At 33.4% G+C, this 22,746-nt stretch overlaps 1 protein-coding gene across 5 annotated transcripts in view; it reads right to left on the minus strand.

The window, feature by feature from the left end:
* Nucleotides 1–485: 485 nt before the first annotated feature.
* Nucleotides 486–22,746, minus strand: part of LOC124232198 (probable ubiquitin carboxyl-terminal hydrolase FAF-X) — a 142,180-nt gene continuing 119,919 nt past the window's right edge. For 3 of the 5 annotated variants that reach the window (XM_046649168.1, XM_046649165.1, XM_046649163.1), the window contains 13 exons: nucleotides 17,548–17,721; nucleotides 15,266–15,407; nucleotides 13,319–14,066; nucleotides 12,772–12,895; nucleotides 11,893–12,118; nucleotides 11,225–11,354; nucleotides 7,488–7,673; nucleotides 6,839–7,059; nucleotides 6,660–6,748; nucleotides 3,963–4,119; nucleotides 3,550–3,810; nucleotides 3,110–3,205; nucleotides 486–1,977 (listed from right to left, as the gene is read on the minus strand). In XM_046649168.1, the coding sequence (XP_046505124.1) occupies nucleotides 1,840–1,977; nucleotides 3,110–3,205; nucleotides 3,550–3,810; nucleotides 3,963–4,119; nucleotides 6,660–6,748; nucleotides 6,839–7,059; nucleotides 7,488–7,673; nucleotides 11,225–11,354; nucleotides 11,893–12,118; nucleotides 12,772–12,895; nucleotides 13,319–14,066; nucleotides 15,266–15,407; nucleotides 17,548–17,721 (2,692 nt within the window). In that variant the 3' untranslated portion in view covers nucleotides 486–1,839. The remainder of the gene's footprint in view (nucleotides 1,978–3,109; nucleotides 3,206–3,549; nucleotides 3,811–3,962; nucleotides 4,120–6,659; nucleotides 6,749–6,838; nucleotides 7,060–7,487; nucleotides 7,674–11,224; nucleotides 11,355–11,892; nucleotides 12,119–12,771; nucleotides 12,896–13,318; nucleotides 14,067–15,265; nucleotides 15,408–17,547; nucleotides 17,722–22,746) is intronic. The other 2 variants (XM_046649167.1, XM_046649166.1) reach the window with 1 other exon arrangement.

The following is a 22,746-nucleotide window of genomic DNA, read 5'->3' on the forward strand; positions in this document are numbered from 1 at the left end:
GCATGCGTTATAGGGCTATTGGCCTTGAGTTTAACATTAATCAACAATATTTATTAAATAAGATGTCTTTAAACAGAAACACATATAAAACAAGGTTATGTATTGAGAGGTTGATGAAAATGTGATCAGAGTTTTGCAGGATGCTAATCCACGATTTCCCCTAGGAGCAATGGTTCAATATGTTAACTCAGCATTCACAGTGACTTTATATAACTTTTGCAAACAAGAAGAACTGACTATAAAAATGTGGCAGAAGAAGACTGACTAAATTAGGAAAATTAAGTGCAAATACTTAACTGTTTTTCTTTTCTCTAAATCCTTAAGAGCAAAAGGCAAAACAATTTAAATACAAACACTCAATGTGTCTGCAATGCTGACTTCAGTGTCATGCCAGGAATGCTATGTAAAGAATTAATTTTAATGTGTAGTCCTTAAGAACGAAAGATTAACACGAAGCAAAAAACACCACAGGACAAAATTCTTCTTAAATCAAATTCTATTTGTGAATTCAGCAAAATAATTTCTATAAAACAAAACAGCAAAATATTTAAATAGTGTAGAATGGGCTGTATCTGTTTGCAGGGACATTTGGTTTTTAGATAGATTCCAAAATATTACAGACATTCAAAAGTTAACCAATTCTTTTTAAAATATACTATTAACTCATGGGTTTCTTGGAATCCTGAAACAAATGTTTATCCTAAAACATCACTTCAAAATTATTTATTAACTAACCAGAAGTTTACTCTTTTAATCAAACCCCACAACAATAAGAGTTTTGGAATGGAAAGGAAACTGGAACAATTCTTGTTTTCAAGTAAAACTGCAACTGAGAGAAAATCAGCCAAACATCTTGGTACAATGGTACTTCGAAGTACTGTGGGATTCTGATGATGTCCACTTCACTGGGCTCCAGTACAAACAAAATTTTAGAAGCTTCACCAAATAAACTCTATCAAAAAACAAAACAAGTACACCAAATACAGTCTTCTATTTAAGAACCACACATTCTCCCATACCAAATTTTGCATATTTAAAATTTTAAAATTATCAAAACTTGCACATTCTTTATCCCATCAAGAACTGAACTAACAGCAAATATGAAGAATATATGTGTAACTAAAAACTGCCTGTTTGTCACCTTTCTCCTGCTGTTTTACCTTTATTCTAGGTATAAGAAATAAAAGCTCTGGGCAATACAGCTGTCACTTTGGGGAAACTGCTGTCATTCAGGTAATTTTGTCCACAATGGCTACACAAACTTAGTGTGACACCATGCTAAATGTTATAGCATAACTATAGCTTTAAAGTGATTAACCTATTACCAGAATAAAAAGGTAATGAAAAATATCCAGAAACAATGTTACATAACCAATTTTTCCACATCATCCATTTAATTCAAAGGTTACCTACCAGCCTTACATGGCTCCAGTAACTAAGAATCAACAAGAAACTTGTAATTGTTATGGTTGGGCTCCTTATGTGACCTTTGGGGTTTTTTTTGGTAAAGAATTTAACCCAACTGCCATGAAGCAGATAATACTGGTTGTAGAATGTAGCAGTCATAAAAGAAAATAGTTTTTTGTAGATCTTTGACTTTTCATCAAAAAAATTTTCTTGCTTATAATTAACAAACATTAATATACTATATACACCTTTGCCATTTACATATTAGTTATCAGCCATTTATTACAAAACACTATACACTTTCCCCTGCAATTGGCTTATATATTGACAGCAACAGTTTCTCTAGTTTTAAATACTAGCGAGACGCAGAAAAAGTATGGACTGTAAGGCCTGAGTGCATGGTCTTAAAGAAACCAGTTACTTATGGGCATATCACTGATCCTTCATGTGAGATGAGGATACTTCTTCATTGCCTTCATAATTTTCTTGTGCTCGTTGGCCAGTTTTCTGATGACTGTTCAAGTGCTGTGCTGCTGGCCCTGTGTATGCTTGTCCATGCAGATGATTATTCTGAGAGGGTAAAAGAGATCTGTGTATCAAACTTTTCATATATTACAATTAAAAGTCATAGGATAAAGTTTGTCTAAAAGTAGACATGTCTCTTATTTCTAAGAACTTATCTTTTAAAAACACGCATACAGTATTTGTAAAATAATTACAAGTTGATTTCCATATTGTAAGGAAAATAATTACCATATGATAAGCACTTTTTATAGAAAATGCACACACAAATGTGTGAGGTTTTGAAAACATTTGATTTTACCTTCAGAAAGAAAGTGTTTTAAGAGTGTTCAATACTAACTGCTCTGTTAACAGAACTGGGTCTCCAAGTGTTGTCCCTAGGTCAGCACCATCACAATGCCTTGGAAACTTACTAGAAATGCAATAGGTTACCATGGGCAAAAAATACGATAAGCTTGCACACACCCCCACTGCCCCCGACCTCCCCTTTAGTGAATCAAAAATCTTGGGGGTGGCACTCACCAACCTCTGTTGTTTTTTAAAATTATTTTATTGAGGTCATACTGGCTTACAACATTGTTTTTATCAAGTGCCTTTAGGTGATTCTGAGGTACATAAAATTTAAGAACTACTGCCTTAAAAGAAATGAGTCAGTCACGTTTGTGGTTTAAACTCAGGACAATCTTCCCAAAAACTTTCCCCAGAAATTCTTGCTTTTGAATGAAAGTTTCTTCATCTAGATTTTTCATCAGTTATCATTTTTTCCCAGTGAACCATCTATTGAAATCAAATTGTTGATTTTAAAGAACATTTTTACTGCAACTGAATATTGGGGCAAGAGTAACCAAGACACTTTGTTCCTAACAATCCTTCAATAGTTATTAATTTTATGTAAAGGTGAAACATGACACATTTTTACTAACTACAGCTATTAGCATAAGAGGGTTGCCTAGTTGAAAAGGAAAATACCATAAGGGTAGGTCAAAACTTGCTGCCACATGACCCCCTCCATCCACTCCTCTTCTGATCATCTTGACAAAATAATTCTACGTAATCCCTTTATTTACAGTCACAGCTGATGCTATAAAATATTTTTTAAAATACTTAAATACTGTTAAATAAGGCACTAAAATTGGTGTAGGGGGATGAAAATGAAAACCAAACAGAAACTCCCATTTACCTGTTGATATTGAGATCCAGATGAATGAGGATATAACGGGGCATCTTCTGGTGGAGATGACTCATGCTCGTCTGGGGCATCTTGGTCATCTGGCTCCTAATTTTAAATATTTAAAAGGATGATTAGAATTTGATTAAGAAAGTAACTTTAAATTTTTAATCTTTTTTGTGAGAGAAATTTTTTTTAAATGCACAAAGCTGACATCTCATTTTTTCATTTGCAGCACATGAAATAATTTACAAATAGAGGAAAAAAACATAGATTCTCCTAGATAAATGATTTTTAGACAATTTCACAGAAATGTCTCCAAAATAACTAACAAAAGAGTTATAAGCACCTTCGTCTTTAGAACAAACCAATCAACACTAAACATTAAAGCCAACAAAACTACAACACAATTTTTTACACAAGAAACACTGGCCTAGAAAATAAAAAATTACTTTTCTTTCTTCCATTTCTATCTGCTGCCCAGTGGTGTCTTTTTTTACCTCCTCTGGACAGAGTTCACATGCTTTTGCAAGTGTCATCCTAGCACTATGTGATCTTTCCAAGAAATAACCATTGGATGTTTCATTGCTTTGCACAGGAGGAGACCAATTATTATAAGAGTATTGAGGATTGCCAGTGTATGATCTTCTTTCAAGTTCATCTCCAAGCCATTCCACTGCCCAGGTCCACTTTCTTTTAAGATCTCCATTTCCCTTCAAAAGAAAATAAAATTATGTAAAAGAATTTGGAATAATTTCCAATATTAACTTAAAATGCCAACTCTAAATTTTCATGATTCTTCTCATTTAAAGCAGTCCTTAATTATGATTGAGATTATGACAAAATTATAAGAAAAACTTCTCACCTGTAATATTTGGTAAGCAACAGGACAACTGCTAAAGAGAGCTACCATACATTTTATACACTGGTATGCCCTTTTTTGATAGTGATTCTTAGAGCGCTGGATTGTATCAAACAATCCATCTCGATCATCCGGGATTCCTTTAAGCGCATTATGAATTCTAAAAAAAAACCAACCAGATATAAAAAATTGTAAAATCTAATCGCTAACATTTGAAAGCATATTGCACCATTCAATACGTTTTGATGTAATCATCTAATCCACTTAACTCTAGAGTTAATTACCTAAATAGGTAGTGTTAGTTAGCAAATCCAGTTAATAGATGAGAAAACAAGTTCAGAAGTTAAACAAGTGCCTTATGTCATATAGCTAGCAACTATGGGAGCTGGCTAGCCGTCCACATCAAGAAATCTTACCAAATTATCAATCCAAAATGATTTTGCTATACTGTAACTTAAATGCATTACCAAAAGCAAATAAGGATTCCAATACATTATTTTTATTAAACTACAACTCTATCTTTTCTTCATGACTGCTTCAGTTGAGAATAATTTACTTCGAGTCAGATCACTTTTTAAGATTGCATTTCAGAGTGTAAAATAAGGGTCCAGTGACAATGAAAGTGAGATAATTTAACAGTACAAAATTAACTTAAATTCTAATCATTAGAATATACACATGGTGGGTTAAGCAATTTTCACTTGCAAGACTATAACTTGGCTGATTTGCTACTGATCAATGATTTAATTTCAGCTCTAGCCAAATCTCAGCATATTTTGTATAGCCAATTGTTTTCCTCTTCTCCTCAAGAGCCAATTTAATAATTATTCATGGGAAAAAACATGCCTCTTTCTTTTGAATCAATAACTGAACAGAAGGTATCTAGAAAAAATTCTTCTTAACACCATTTATTTACTTAATAGAATATTACTACATTCCAAATCAAAAGCAAGTTTTACTTTGTTTTTCTGTCTTCGTTTTGCAGTATACACATTCGTAACCTAAGTCTTGTTTGGAAACATAATTTCAGTAATTTTTCAAAATCTAATCATTTCAGACAAAAAAAGAATGTGCAGGCACTGTTTATCTTGAAACACTCGTAGTATTGTAGAATACATTCTATTTTTATTCTTCAGTTTTAAATGATCAGGAAGTGATAATATTTCTGCCACATCACTGTTAGTTTCAACTATTTTTAATGCCACTATAATCAATACTGTCTTTGCCTATCTTGTCTGTTGCCTGTAAGAGTGGCTGGGATATAGCAGATACATTGTAAATATCTCAAATACTGTTCATTGAATAAACTAATTGTTCATTATACGAAACATTTCAAGCTTAGGGTCATAATAACAATACCTTACTAATCTGTTCACAAAAGCCTATTATTTTCCACATCAATCCAACATTTAGACCTGTACTATTATCACTTCCTTGGTGAATCAAGAAGGCTACAATGTGATTGATGAATTTGCAAAGTCACATAGTAAACAACACACGCTTAAAAGTTTACTTTTTAAAAAGAGAAAAAAGTAAACATTAGATCCCATTAAAAAACTCCTCAAAAATACAAAATTTTCTCATGATACTGAAACAGATACTGAATAATAAATGACTATAGGTTGGAACTTTTAATTTTCTTTCATGGCAATTAGTTTTTGGTTAGCGCTATTTTGACAACATTAATTGATTTGTTTGAAATCTGTGATGGTGAATTAAGTTACAATTTGGAAACACTAACTCAAGAAGTCTAACATTTCCAGGTCCCCTGACATTCAAGACTGTAATGATTTATCTTAAAGCACTGTGTTTTATAAATTTAATAAAAATTAATTTTATTTTCACGTTTTTCTTTTGCTTATTATAATGACTAATGTGTCACAATACGTGTATATATTTGTTTCCTAAAATAAACTATGATAAAATAATCCCTGTGGGGAGAAAAGCGAGGGTCACCTCACAGAGTTGGGCAACTAATTCGTTATCATCATTCTTAGGCTAAGTGTTATTGCAAAGAATACAAAGGGGAAGTTTGAAGTCCTTTTAGTAGGATAAACTTAGTTCTCAAAAGTCATCATTCTTGACTTCTCATGTACTAATAAAAACATTAACAAGCCAGGGATTATTTTTAGACAACTAAATGTTACTTAATGTAACTAACTGTAAGTATACTAAAAAACAACTATAATGTAATCTTAAAATGCTATTCATGGAACTTAAATACTTATCAAAAGCCTATGCTAGTTTTCTTAACAAAAATAAATAAGGTCAGGGCTGGCCTTGTGGTGTAGTGGTTGGGTTCAGTAGCCTGGGTTCCCAGGTTCAGATCTTGGGCATTGACCTACACCACTTGTCAGCCAATGCTGTGGCAGCAACCCACATGTAAAGTGGAGGAACACTGGCACAGACATTAGCTCAGGGCTAATCTTCCTCAGTGAAAAATAAATAAATAAATAAAATAAGCTGAAAAACATTAAATGAAGGAAAACTTCTAATATTAAGTATGACACTGGACCTTTAAAAGAATAAAAATGAAATAAAATTATGATTGGCGGGAATTTTCATTCATTTTTGTTATTTATTATACTTAAGACATTTACTAGAGCTTCAAGAAGTAAAAATGTACTTGGCTAAGGGCAATTTCAGTTATCTCTAGAACCTACAAAAATGTAATTATTTTGTAGCAAAAAGTATATGCACCTGTGAGTCTGCCAGGAATCTTCAATCAGTAAAATCTGCAAAAGTAGATCCAAATATGGCCGAAGTTCATAGGTGTATGAATAGGCAACCTAAAAATAAGTAAAAGACATGGTTGAATTACTTATTTAAAGGAATAATGAATCAAATTATATAAATATGAATGTTTATTTTCTTTTAACCTGCCAGAGAAGTTCACTGAGGACAGTAGAGGAGAAGTGAGGATTCTCCCAGCAGCAAAACCGAAGCAATTTGATCGTTTCCTCTGAGTTACTGCAGTCTTCGATAATTTTCTTCACATAACTTGTTCTCACAAATAAAATGTCTGCCACATTCTGCTGAATTGGCATTATAGGCTGTGATAAATTTGGGTCACCAAAAGGATTGGGAAGGGGTGGATTACCTAGAACAGATGTGTCATCAATGAAAAGTCAAGAGATTTCTCTGCAAAATTCTAACATTAAATTTTTTATTTCAAAAACTGATAATAAATTGTTTATTAAGTAAGTAAAACATTCTTTAAAATGATCAAATATACCAAGATGGTAAGATGCAAAAACATAAATGCTGACACTGAAGACAAAAACATTTAAAGTGAAAAATTTTAAACTCACCATTTCACAAATAAGGGATTTATTATAATAGGCAGTAAATTAAAAAAAAAGTCTCTTTTAAACATGTAAAGAAGCTAACAGTTTAAAAATATTATATACCAAAAGCATGGACTTTCAGACTCACTTCATTTTTATAAGTCTTCAGAATTCTAATTAAGTCTTATAGAAGGCTAACATTATTTTTAAACTACTGTAAAGAATAAACATTCTACTGTACCATTGATGGAAGACTGCATTCTTGATGCGACATTGCAACATCGGATCAGCTGAGACACTACAGAGTATAACTTGCCTAATTCAGCATACTGATATTTGATTGGAGGACCTGGTCCCTCATCTAAAGACACAAGCATAAAGGTAGCAGGTACATTCAATTTCAGCAGCTGTGACTTTTCTGCCATACCTATAAAAAAAACAGAAAAGAATAATAATACATAGGAAAAACAAATGAAGAAACAATTAGAACAAGTGGTACATTCATACAAAAGTAATTATCTAATAATAGAGCTGCCAAGTGTCTTTATAATTAAAGCTCATCCCCTTTGTTTAGACTGCAGAAAGAGGGAAGGCAAACACAACAGAAATACATTGATTTAGTTAAATTATCATTATAACTGTGAAGTAATGATCACAACTCTGGCATTCTAGGGGCTGGCCCAGTGGCACAGCGGTTAAGTGCACATGTTCCGCTTCGGCAGCCGGGGCTTTGCCGGTTCGGATCCCGGGTGCGGACATGGCACCACTTGGGATGCGATGCTGTGGTAGGCCTCCCACATACAGAGCAGAGGAAGATGGGCATGGATGTTAGCTCAGGGCCAGTCTGCCTCAGCAAAAAGAGGAGGATTGGCAGCAGTTAGCTCAGGGCTAATCTTCCTCAAAAAAACAAAAACCCAACTCTGGCATTCCAATTACACTGAACCCTAAGAGAAATGTACACTTTCTAGGGCCTACAGAAACTAAGGGGAGCCTAGATAGCAACTTTCATCAATTAAGATGACAAAGACAGAAACTAAATTAAGTAAGAAATAAAATTTCTTTTGTAAACTGTCATTCTATTTGCCTCCCTACTGAAACTTTTTAGGGGAAAAAAGTCTGTTTCTACTTTTTGTATTTTCCTGTTACTCATGCCCATTTAGTTTTCATCCCAACCTTCTTGATATGAAGCTAAAAGAAAGTTCTCAAACTTAATACTTTCACATTCTCAAACACTTTTACTTTGGACTCCCCCTCTCTTATTTTCTTTCTACCTCCTTTTTCTGACTACTACTTACTCTTATTTGTGGATTCCTTTTTCTAACTCTTAGAAGCTCGTATATTCCCAAAGTTCCATTGCAGGTTATCTCCTAACACTAAGTCTACAGTAATGGACATATTCATGCAGACGATTCTGAATTTTGGACATGGGTATTTTACTGTTTATTGCATTTTTTCACTTAGGTGTGCAATATACTTTAAAATTTTCATCTGCCCAAAGAGATTCCTCCTCCTAGGTATCCTCTCAGTAAATGGCACCACTATTCTCTCAGTTTCTCAAGTCACACCTTTGACTTAAGTCTTAACATCTCTTCTCTTCTCTGCTCCATTTGCTCAAATTTCCAATCACCCAGTTCTGCTGATTCTATCTTACAAAAAACTCCTTAATTTGTCCATGGATATTATCTTCCTTACTGCCAGCTTCCTAGTATAGCACTATGATCTTTGTCAACAGATCAATAGTTTACAATTTCTAGTCTTGCTCCATTGCAATTCACTCTACACTGTGGCAGCGAGTATGACCTTCCTAATGTAAATTTTATTAATAGTGCTATACTGCCCCTCATGATAAAGTGCAGACTCTCTCACAAGACTTGCCAAAACAGCAGAATTAAGAGCTAATCCCTTCTGCTATCTCATATCTTTCACCAATTCAAGTCACAGAAAGTTTGTATGAACTTTCACAGAAAGTTATTCCATTTAATGAATAACTTTCATATTGTTCAATGAGCCAAGGTATGTTATCCAAAGTCTTTGCATCTACCATTCACTCTGTTTACCAACCAATTCCCATATCACTTTCTCCAGCAAGCCCTTTCTTTTTTTTTTTTTTTTGAGGAAGATTAGCTCTGAGCTAACACCTGCTGCCAATCCTCCTCGTTTTGCTGAGGAAGCATGGCCCTGACCTAACATCCATGCCCATCTTCCTCTACTTTATATGTGGGACGCCTACCACAGCATGGCATGCCAAGTGGTGCCATGTCCGCACCTGGGATCTGAACCTGTGAACCCCGGGCGGCCGAGAAGCGGAACATGTGAACCTGGCCTGAATCAACATTAGATTAAGTTTTCATTTATCTACTACCCACTGCCCCTGGAGTGAATACTCACTATTCATCACAGAAATATTCATGTTTGACTACAGTGCTATTGTATATCTTACTGGGAATGTCAAATAACATGTCACAAATGCACTGATTCACCTTCCTAAAAACCTAAAACTTCTGAAACCTCAAACATATCTATCTGGCTGTAAGGATTTAATATTAAGATTTATCAATTTATACTTACTCATGGCAATAAAATTACTATTGCTACATTATGAATCAAGGGTGAATGAGTTATAAACAAGCAATATCAAAAATGAAAACTGTACAGAACAGGATTTTTATGAGTGCTTAAATTTGGAAATGTTGCATTAAAAAATAGGAATAAAAAAAGGATTTCATTTATTCTTGTGTATGTGATATCCTCTTCCTTCTCAACTACAAGTATCCCAGATCTCAGTTAAAGATAGGCAAGTGAAAGGAAAATAAACTACCAAGACAGTAAGATAAAGGAGAATAAAAGGTAGAATTTTCTTTCTACTAAAAGAATCACGGATTAATAGTTGATTAATAAGTTCATACACATAAACTTTTAAAGAAGAGAAATGCTAGGGTATATAACAATTTTGGATACAAGATACTTGTGATTTTAAAAAACTTATTCAAAACTATTTGATAATTCTCTCAATCAATCCCTAATAAAAATCTAACCAAATATATATTAATAATACAAATCTTTTAACTAGACTACATCACAAAAACTAGTAATTTTGAGCTGTTAGTAGACCAATCCCTGAATCACGGACATTCAGATTTTTTAATTGCAACTGTAACAATTTGCTGTTTTTCTCCTTAATAATAAACAATGACCTAAAACACCGCTGAAAGTACTAGTAAATTTCTTATGTTATTCTTGGCTATCCATCCATTCTTTCAACAAATAGTAACTGAATGCTACTCTGCAAAGGTCTAATTACAAGAATCTGTAGCCTAGCTGGGGAGCAAGACAAAAACCTTAGAAACAATGGGATAAGCATAACAAAATTATTACAGCATAGCTTTTTAGGTAAGCATCCTTGAACCTCTAAGAAGAAATGAATAGTGGCTATGAGAAAAAACAACTATCTTAAAAAGGATATCTTGAAAATGATAGTTGTTAATTGATAGTGATTTCCAAAGCATTTAAGAGAATAATTTAAATACACTATAACTGATTTCAATATATTTTAACAAAAACATATGAAAAGGCCAACTTCTTTGACAAGTGATTTCTAAACCTAACGTACAACCACCTGGAATCCTTTAGAAAATACTGATTTCTTTTCCTATCTCTAGGAATTCTGATTCAGACAGCGTAGGATGTGACCTAAGAATCAATAATTTTTTCAAAACCAGCTATAAGAAATAACATGAGTTGGACACAGTTTCTGGCTGTAACAACTGTCAAGGAAATAAGGGAAAATGCATAAATTACCTTAGAGTACAAGATGAAGTACATTCAGAAGTTATACATAAAATCTGTAAAGGGTTGCAAGAATATAAATATGGAATACTGCTATTTTACAATAGATTAGATCTTATCATTGCATTAAAATGCTCTCCTCATTTAATATGTAAATATGAAATACATTAAAGAGAATTATGAAGTTCTTACCTAAATTGGCATACATTACAAACAGATTAAAATACTGCTGTAAATGACGGCCATGCTCTGAAACTTCCCTTCTCAGGAGATTTAATACTGCTCTTAGTAAGTGATCACTCAAGCTTAAGTTATCACATGCCTGTGAAGGATAAAATACTATTTTATCAGCAATAAGATATAGAACATATACTTTTATTTGCATAAAACAGGTATATATTTATATATCCAGTTGCATTAGGAAGAAATATCAGGAAGGAAATTATTAAATATAATTGCTATCTGAGAGAGGGAGCGAAGTGCTAAGGTAGATTTCATTGTAGATGCTTTGTACCATTGTAACTATAAAAAAAATTCCACATCTACAGTTTTACACTAAAAAGGCTACTCAAGAAAAGATTTAAATTTAGCCATTATAAAAGTAAACCTTAAGTGAGCAAACAGAATTTTAAGACTTACTACACAACTGCAAGAAACTCAGTAAACAAAAGAAACTTTCCTTATTTTTTAAAGTGCCCAATAACCATTATTCATTATTGTGCAATAATTTTAATGAACTCAATCATGTTTGCATACATTCATATATTGTAAAGGGTATGTTAAACACATGCTTACTGATTTGACCTTGCAGGAAATAGAATTTACTCATATTTCATTATTAGAGAAAAGCTTTCAATTACCTGACTAGGAGGTCCTGGAGACGTAAAAGATGACGGACAAGGCCCATCTTGCAAAGAAAAATGTGCAATAAATACTATAAGTTTTGCAAATGCACCCCTCACTTCTGCACTGGGGCACTCCAGCAGGTACTCAGAGAAGCGATTTGAAACATTAAAAAGGACATTATGAGCAAACCAAAAACGTACATTCTTGCTGTGACGGAGAAGAATGCACAGTGCATCATACCTAAAACAGAAAAATATATGAATACCAATTTTTAATCATGTGCTTCTATTTTGATTACTAGAATGAACCAACCGGTTTCTATGAACCAAATAAAGAGGAACGATTTTCTCTAAAATTAATGGTCATGGTCGACTCTTGTACAAATATCAGGTCTGTGACATGATCTAGTCCCATGGTCACAAAATGAATTAAATAAGAAGTTGTGCTGGTGGATGGAAATTTATTATCAAAATATTCCTGATCCAGTGATATCTCCTTAACATCTTCTAATCTGAAAGATGCTGAAAATATTTGTTAGTTTAAGGTACTATAATGTCCTCCATACTTATACAATTGGAAACTTAAAACCATAACCACTTAGAAATTACCTACATTTTTAAACTTTAACTAGAATTCCATGTAGTAAAGATTACGCTTAATTCTTTCATAATGAAACAAAGATTTGAGTTAACAGAAAAAGAGAGTCCATTTTAGAATAATAAAAGACACTTTTAAGTTTAAGCAATCTTAATACGATTTCTCTCACCATTACCACCAAGATTTTTATCCTGATCTGATATTTGAAAGGAAATTCCCATTGTTAGAGAAAAATAAAGCCATATAATAATGAATCAAACCAACTATTAATACGAATAAAATCCAAAGCAATGTACCAGTCACTGGCAGGGCCACGGACTATTTTCTTGGTGTGAAATCCAGTGGTAAAGAGGAACCTAGCTGCAAGTTGAATACTAATCATAGTGATTTCTTCTGCTTCAGGCAACAAGTGATCTTGTCCTTAAATAAAAAGCACATATACAATCAAACACAGTTTTGTTCAAACCTGTTTAAACGAATACTTCACGCTTAAAACAATCCTAGCTAAAAGTAATATTCAAGTGCTTATCTGAGCACTTTACTAAATCATTTTTCAAACTAAAAAATGCTTGGAGTCAAAAAATTGTTGTAAATAAAAGCTCTGCTATGTTTCTAGATATTGACTGTCACTATCCAAATGTACAGGCATCTTAAATATTTGACTTTAAAACAACTAGAACTAAAAATATTGACATATTTAAAATGAAAGGAGGCTAATAATTTTATGGGGGAAAAAAGAAAACTAAAGAAAAATATTAAACACATATTGATGCCCAAAAAGAAATACTATGAATGAAATAAAAATGACTCTTTTTAGTAAGACGCTAACTTCCAGAAACTTACCTGGAGCAGGGTTTAAGTAAATACTGTTACATGTAAGCAGTTTTTTCACAAACTGAAAATATTCTAAACTGTACTGCATCCGGTTATGCATGAACTGCACATTTTGTTTCCGTACACTTCTCTCAATGGCTGGTGACATAATCTGATGGGGTCTTGTGATAGTTAGCTCTGATATACATCTTATCATCTCATCATCTTGGTCTATTACATCCGTTCGTTCATAAAAAAGTATATAAGCATTCCACCATCTTTTCTGCCGCCTATATGACATGCGCTTCATCATATGGTCAAATACTTCTCCCATGTACTCTCCACCAAAACACTGATTTTTCATTTCTTCATCATCATCCATTTTACACTCTGTTACATCTCCATCATCAAATTTATACCAGCGGTTTCTCTCACCATCTTTACCATTCCTTTGAATGATGTAAGAATAATAATGTCCACCACTTGCTTGACCACTGTGTACAAGCACACCCACAAGTCTGTATTTTGTGCTTCCTGCTGTCTCACTTTCAGACTGCTCATTCTGTTGTATCAACTGACTGTCTGGGTTTACATTATCTCCTTCCAGCTTTGCAACACCTCGTACTGTGTAAGGTTCCATATCCAACTCTCGTGGAAATTCAAAATAATCATTGAATTTAATTGCACATTCTCTTTCCCAATCATAGTCAAATCGTTTCAATTGGATAGCAAGAACAGGAGGCAATTTTTTAATTAGCAAGCGCTTTACTGTGTCAACCTACAATAAACAGTAAATATAAATGTATGTCCTTTTGTAATGCAAATAAAACATTTTAATAATATAATTGAAACTTTATGATCTATTTACAAATACATGAATAAATGATAAGGATCATAATTAAAACCATTCTGTCACTACTTTTTCAAAACGTTTCTACCAAGCCTAAAAATAAGTAAATAGTTCCTCAGTTGTTGCAAATTGCAAAAATTAGAGACCTGAAACTGATGGTTACTTGATTTTGTACTGCTACCTGCTGTCTGATCATGTTACTTTTCTGATGTTTACTTTTAACTCTATGAATAGAATCTGCTATAAGCCAACTAAAGAAATTCTATAAGCAACAACAGAAGCTAGTATCAGTAGCACTTAGATGCCAAATAATACGCTAACTGCTATACACACATTAATGCATTTAACCCTCATTACCTTCCAAAAAAGGTACTACACTAAGGTCCTTAAAAGTAAGTGAATTAAGAGAGGCAACACATGTAAGAAGGAACTGCCCCAGAAGAAACTGTCTCAGAGTTGTGGATAGCAGGCAGTATGACTGTAGAGGCCACAATCCAAATGGTGTTTAAAGTCAAAAGAAGGCAGACAATGTGGAGACGAGAGGGTATGGTGTGCCCCTGAAATATTTACTATTTATCATCAAAGACTTGTTATGACTCCATCCCACAAACTGTTTAAGTGGCTAGAGAGAAAATTAGCTGACTGAGTCTAACAATAAGATCTGGTGTTTAAAACTGCAAGTGGTTGTGAAACTCTGATGCAACCAAATAAAATCAGCACACAGTTCTGTTAAAGTTGAAGAGTAACCTGGAGTATAAAAGGGGAAAACTGTTTTCTATTATCAACTTTTCAGGTCTGAGAAGTTCAATGGCTATTTTTAGTATAGAGTTGGAAAGTAACTGTGCAACTTTTAAATAACAAGAAAAAGTGATATTTGAGGTACTGTGACTTCTAAAAGTAATCCCCTAATTGACATGGTTTTTCCTAGTCAACTGGCATTAATTTCTCTCAATATTGTTTCCCTGGCAAATCTTTAAATCAGTAATCATCTGTATTACCTCTCTGATGCTATTATAACAAAGCAGAGAGCAAGCAGAGGTAAATTTTGAGGTTGACTATAATGCTACAACACTTCTACGTCTGTTAAACGTAATAATATTTATTTTTAAATACTGGATAATACATACCTTTTTATCACATTTTTCACAACGATATGCATTTGCTCCTTCCAATAAATCTCCTTTGATATATTGTTCCAAAGAATCAAGAAGGTTTTGGTGATTTCTAATATCTACATTCAGAGTTGTAAAAGATTCTTCACACTCATATCTGAAGACAGCATTTAAGAAATTATCAAATAGATTTATTTATTCCTTTGCTTTCAAAACATTATCTTTAATTTTAAATTTGATGAAAAATACATTTGCATTCTTTATTTTATCATGTCAACTGCATTAGTCTTGTAGTCACACATTATTGCTTATCTTCAACTTCATAAAAAACCTGCTATATATACATATCCATCCCTGTTTCAGAGATAATGAAACTGAGGCAAGGGCAAGAGATGGAGGTGTCAAAGAGATTAATTTAGTCTAGTCAAATAGGCAGAGCAGTGATTTGATGCCAGGATTCCCTGGGCTCACTGCTCAGGTTTTTTTAATTCTCTCATACTGAGACCTGTGTTATATGTTTAAGTAGTAATTCAGGCAAGGTAAAAGTAAGGATTCATTACGTTTAGAAAAAATGCTATTCGTGAACTGAATATTCAAATGTTACTCTGTTTTATAATAGATAATAACAGCTATTATTTATGGCACTTAGATGCCAGGTTCTAACCTAATGCACAAGTTCAAACATCCAACATGCTGTATGCCTCTAGCGTTCTGATCTACTCTGTTCTAGAGTTCTAACAATTAGCAGAAAATATGTTAGTTGAAGTCAGCATCCCAGATTGTGCTAATTTTCTACAAAAGGGACTCAGAAATTTCTCATGACACATAACTAATAAACTCAGAAAATGGGAGGTAGAGAATACATTCTCAACTATTAAATCCATTCAACCAACAAATATATCAAGAGTGCCTATCATGTAAAACACAAGCAGATATTACATTTTAGACAGAGTATTTTCCACTTTGCAACTTGTAATTAAGAGAGAAAACAAAACAGCACACACAAAGACGTATTTCTGAATGGTCTATTAAGACTGTTGCCACTTTTTCGAAATCAGTTCAAAGAGGAGAAAAAAGAAGTCTTCAAGGATAAATGGGAATGACAGTTTCTCCTAAAAAAATAGAACGCTCTAAAAAAAACAATGCTCTGTAATATTAAAAAGACTTGTAAGTCTCACATAATCCTACAATACCTAATTAGTTTAATTGGAATGTGTACTTCATTTGCACTTGAAATATTTTGACTTAGCAGAGTAAAGCAGTAATTTACAAGTAATTTTGACAACTGAGTAAAAAACTGAGGATTAGAGAACAGGTGACAGAGCTTGGGTACTTTTTGTTGTCTACCTCATGTGAAATGTCTTTCACAAGGATCAAAAGTTAGCAAAGCTATAAGTAAATAAATGTCTCCTTCCACCTTTCAGATGAATGGCACTATAACATGATGAAAATTTCTCATTTATATAATATTGCCTTTACCCAAATCATTTCCCTATCTTCAAAAACACCTGCTTTAGCCACTCATCCCCAATTAAGGATTGTAGAATAACAGACTATCTTAAAGACCACATTATCTTATTGTGATTATTTTGGTGAGAAAGGATTTCAAACCAACATTATGTGAACATAATAAGAAGTTGTCCTAAAGTAAAAATTTTCACACAAATGTGTGTCTACTGATGAGCTTTTAGCTTTTAAAACTATTAATACTAAGAATTACTTAATTATTTTCATTAGGGACACAATAAATCAATTTCTCCTCTAATTAACTCCAAAACACACAAGAATAAATCTTGTCAACTTTTGTTAAATGGTTTGATGTGCAAACATACCCAATAACCCAAGAATGACAAGAATCGATGGTAATTTAAAAGTGAGCTTTTACATTTCTACAGGAAATACTGCTCCACACCTACCTAAACTTACTGTAGTTATCTTCTAAACTCACTGTACTTCAGATATTTCAATTATAACATGACAGACAAATATCTTTATACGTAATAACTGCAGATTTATGGAAAACGCCATTTTATGTCCCAGAATATGACAAAACATATAAGAATGTAAGAGAAAGCCGTAACTTATTTAGTAGAATAAAAAGAACCACATAATACTGAAAAAGGTAAAACACACAAATACTGAGGGGTATGATATAGGGATGTAATTCATTCACAGTCCTATGCATTTAGTAATAATTCATATACTCTTTCAAACATAAGTACTAGTGAAAATTTTATTTATACTGTTAAAAAAAGATCAATACAAAGTACATATTAAAAACATTAATTAGCACTTACCTATGTGGGCAGCCTTGGCAAATCTTCTGATCAGCAAAGGAGCCTCCTAGGACTTGACTTAGCATAGCTGGATGTCCTAAAGCTTTTAATGCTTCATCTAAACTATCCACCAAAGAATTAAAAAACTCTAAGGCATCATGTTGTTCGCGAAGATTAACAGGTTCACCCCAAAGCCTAAGAAAAAAATGTTAAGAATAAAGCAAGTACTATTCGACATCCCCAGAACATCCGTATTTTATTTTTCATAACAATGAAATGACATCAGAAACATCAGCTGAGACGACTTTATCCTTCATATAGGAAGCAGAAATAAACCAATATACACCATGTACTGGGTGGCAAAGGTAATGAAAGTGAAGCTCACAGTAAAAATGCTACTCCAGTGGCAAAGAATTAATATCAAACTACTGGTGTGGCTAAGACAGGTAGCAGGTACTAAGAATGGTGTTCTGTTTTATGAACAGCATATTCACGCATTTTGAATTCAAGTAAAGAGACCATTAACATGAGAGGGAAACTCACTCTTACTTGGATATTATAATTATAGTACTGCACTGCATAATGATGTTTCAGTCAACAATGATAGGATGGTGGTCCCATAAGATTAGTATCACATAGCTTAGGTGTGTAGTAGGCTATACCATCTAGATTTGTGTTACTACACCCTCTGATGTTCCCTCAGAACACATCCCTGTCATTAAGCATCACATGAATTGTACTACTTAAATATTTGATTCTGCTTAAATTTTGGTGCCATAGGACAAAGTTCACAGCCATTTATTCCTAACTAAAGTGATTTTTCCAAATAAAAGATAAAGTTTGCCCTGTTCTACAGCTAATGTATTTTCAATAATCTGAATAGATTTAAAACTCAGGCCAACCAATCCTGAGAAAATAAAATACCAACTGTGTGTACATGAAATCAAAAACGTTGCTGCTAAAACCCAGGAAAGTATTAATAACATCTAATTTAAAAATTATAGAATAATATACATAAGGGGATAGAAATATATTAATTTTTAACAAAAGACGTCAAAATTTTGCTAAGGAGGTTGTCTTTTTTGGTGTGGCATGCTTTGATAATTTTAAAAATTGGCTCCTAATTTAAAAAAATTAATCTTAAAGCCTTCTGTACTCAAATCCTTGAAACAAACTTAAAAAAAATTTTTCATTAATTTAATTAATTTTTTTGAGGAAGTTAGCCCTGAACTAACATCCACCATCAAACCTCTTTTTGCTGAGGAACATCGGCCCTGAGCTAACATCTGTGCCCATCTTCCTCTACCTCATATGTGGAATGCCTGCCTCAGCAAGGCCTGATAAACGGTGCATAGGTCTGTGATGGGGATCCAAACCGGCGAACCCCGAACTGCTGAAACAGAGCATGCAAACTTAATCTCTATGTTGCTAGGCTGGCCCTGAAACAAACTTTTTTAAGCTTTACAATGTCCTGTCAAAATATTTTTTTCAAAAATTACTTGAATCTGTTCTCAATTTTCCTTGTACTAGTGATTGCACATTTTAACTTTTTCCCTCATTTGATTTTTCTAAAAAGTTAATTTTACTTTGAGATAATTGTAGAACCACACAGAATTTTAAGAAATACCACAAAGATATCCTGTGTACCTTTTACACAATTTCCCCCAATGGTAATATCTTATAAAACTATAGTACAATATTGTAATTAAGATACTGATACTGGTACAAGCTCCAGTCTTACTCAGATGTCTCCAGGCTTACTTCTACTTAAATCTATGTATATAATTGTATGCAGTTTTATCACTTGCGTATGTCTGTGTATCTATCACTGTGGTCACGATACTCAGTTACATCATGAGGATCTCTCAAATAGTCCTTTTATAGCCACAGCTCATCTATTTGTCACCCCACACCCAACCTCTGGCAAGCACTAATCTGTCTTGCATTTCTAGAACTCTGCCATTTCAAATACGTTATATGAAGAGAATTATACTGTATGTAACCTCTTGGGGTTGGCTTTTTCATTCAGCTTAATGCCGAGGTTCACTTAAGCTGTTGCATGCACCAACAGTTCATTCTTTTTTATCATCTAACACAGGTCTACCAGTTTAACTAGTGACTTGAGGAAGAACATCTTGGTTGTTTCCAGTTGGGGGCTATTATGAATTGAGCTACTATGAATACTTGCGTAAATGTTTTGCTCTTAAAGAAAACCTAAATTTTCTTTGCTCTGGCATTAATGTTCATGGTTGCACTTGCTGACCAAGGGGTAACTGCATGCTCAGTTTTCTAAGAAATTGCCAAACTGCTTTCCAGAGTGGCTGTATTATTTTACACTCAGAACAGCAATAAGTGACCCAGAGTTTCTCTGCCTCGTAGCCAGCATTTGGCATTGTCACTATTTTTTTATTTTAACCAATCTGATACATGTGTAGCGATACTTCATTGTGTGCTTTCATCCTTTAAGCTACAGCACTAAATCTATATTGGGTTTCTTGTAGACTACATATAACTGAGTTCTGTTTTTTATCTGATCTGGCAGTCTGTGTCTTAACTGAACTAATTTACACTGTAATTCACTACTGACATAACTGAATTTAGGTATATCATACTATTATTTTATTGTTTGTAAACCAGGAGTTACTTTCTTTTCTGACCTTTTCTGGATTATTTAAATATTTTAAGTATTATATTTCAACACATCTACTGTCTTTTTGCCTATATACATCTTCGTGATATTTTTTAATGGCTGCTCTATGAATTATTATATATATTCATAACAATACAAAGAGTTTCAAAAATCAAATTTCAAGTTTATCAAGTTATACACAGAGCCTCACAGCCATATAATGGCCTTTACTTTTTCCCTTTATAATTGTCAAATGCAGTACATTAATACATACAGAATGAGCTCTTTACTTGGTGTTATTTTTATTTGCAATATTTATACAAATTTAAAGAAATCAGAGAAAAAAGTGTCATAAATATCCAGTATTTCACATTTCTGTTGCTCTTTATTCTTGAAATTCCAAGTTTGCCCTGGTAAATTTTTCCCTTCCTCCAGAACCTTCTTTGGAATTCCTTTTAGAGCAGGTTTGATTATAATGAAATTCTCTGCAAATTTCCCTTTACTTGAAAATATATTTATTTCTCCTTCACTACTGAAGAAAATTTTCACTGGATATAGAATGCTGGATTCTTTATCTGTTTTTCTGTTGTTTCCTGTGCTTTAGTATCATGCTGAGAAATCACTAGCAAATCCAATGTCATAAAGCTCTCCCCTTTTGTATTTTCCAAGTTTTATTGGTTTTATCTCCCATGTTTAGATGTTTGATCCATTTTGGATAATATTAATAAACAAAGTGTAAAGGTCTAAGGATCAAAGACCGAAATGTTTCCTCCTCTAAGATGAGGAACAAGCCAACGATACCTGCTTTCTTCACTTTTTTTTTTTTTTTAACTTTCCTTACTCTGAGGCAAACCAGCTTTCTTTTTCTTCTAATTTTTTTTTCCTTGTTTATTTGGTGAGGAAGATTGGCCCTGAGCTAACATCTGTTGCCAATTTTCTTTTTGCTCGAGGAAGATTGTTGCTGATCTAACATCTGTGCCAATCTTTCTTTATTTTCTAAGTGGGACACTGCCATTGCGTGGTTCAATGAGTGGCATGTAGGTCCACGCCTAGAATCTGAACCTGGGAACCCCAGGCTGCCAAAGCAGAGCTGGCAAACTTAACCACTATGCAACCAGGCCAGCCCTCCTCACTTCTGTCAACACAGAAATCACTTCTATCAACACAGAAGTTCTGGCCAATGAATCGGGGCAAGGTAAAGACATAAAGACATCCAAACTGGAAATCCTGAAGATTCCACAAAAAGCTATCAGAATTCAGCAACAAATTCAGCAAAGTTGCAGGATACAAAAACAACATGTAAAAATCAGTATGAGGTGTTATTATTAATGTTTATAGAGTTTCAGTTTAGGAAAATGAAAAAAGTTCTGGAGATAGATGGTCGTGCAAAAAATGTGAATATACTTAACGCCACTAACCTGTACACCTAAACATACCTAAAATTGTAAATTTTTATGTTACCTACATTTTATCAAAATTTAAAAAACTAGTGAATTAGAAGAGAAACCTGAAAAATAAAAAATAGGTAAAAAGGACTTCACCACAATTTAAAAATTTTGTGCATCAAAAGACACCACCAAGGCAGTAAAAAGGGAGTCCAGAGAATGGGAGAAAATATCTATAAATCATTTATCTGTAAGGGCTTAGTATGATGAATATACAAACAACCCTTACAACAACAAAAAGACAATGGGAAAGATACTTTAAAAATTATTGAACCAGTAACTGCATGCCTACGTATATGCGAACAGAAAGGAAAATATAAGTCCACATAAGAACTTATACAACATAATGTTCATAGAAGCACTATTCACAGATGAAAACCATCCTAATGTCCATCAACTGATAACTGATCAATAATTAATGAAAATGTGGCATACTCATACAATGGAATATCATTGAGCCATGAAATGAGGTTCTGATGAATGCTATAAAACATGGATGCACCTTGAAAACATTAAGCTTAGTGAAAGAAGCTATACCCAGAAAATCACATATTGTGTGATTAAATTTATATGAAATATTCAAAATAGGCAAATCAATATACAGAAAACACTAATTCTTGTTGCCAGTGTTGGAAGAAGGGGAGACTGGGGAACAACTCTTTAACAGGCATGGATGGGGATTTCCTTTTTGGCTCATGAAAATATTGTGGAAATAACAGTGGTGGTGATAGCACAAACATTTTGAATGTACTAAGTACCAGCGAACTGTAAACTTTTATGTTACAATGGTTACAAAGGAGAATTTTATGATATGTGAACTTTAACAAAATAAAAAACACATTAGGAGCATATTATGTGCCTAGAATGAAGGTAATACAAAAGTGCTAAACAGATTCTGAGTGCCACCATTATATGCAGGGAATAACACTGAAGACAGAAACCATACATATTTTATATTTAAGTACAAACACATTATAATTTAGGATATTTAAATACAAACACATTATAATTCAGGAGCAAAACTATAAATATCTAGGGGATAGCCCCATGGCCTAGTGGTTAAGTTTGATGTGCTCCCCTTTAGCGGCCTGGGTTCATAGGTTCAGATCCCAGGTGTGGACCTGCACCACTCATCAGCTATGCTGT

Source organism: Equus quagga, unplaced genomic scaffold (assembly GCF_021613505.1).
Source record: "Equus quagga isolate Etosha38 unplaced genomic scaffold, UCLA_HA_Equagga_1.0 HiC_scaffold_32_RagTag, whole genome shotgun sequence".
Classification (NCBI taxonomy): domain Eukaryota; kingdom Metazoa; phylum Chordata; class Mammalia; order Perissodactyla; family Equidae; genus Equus; species Equus quagga.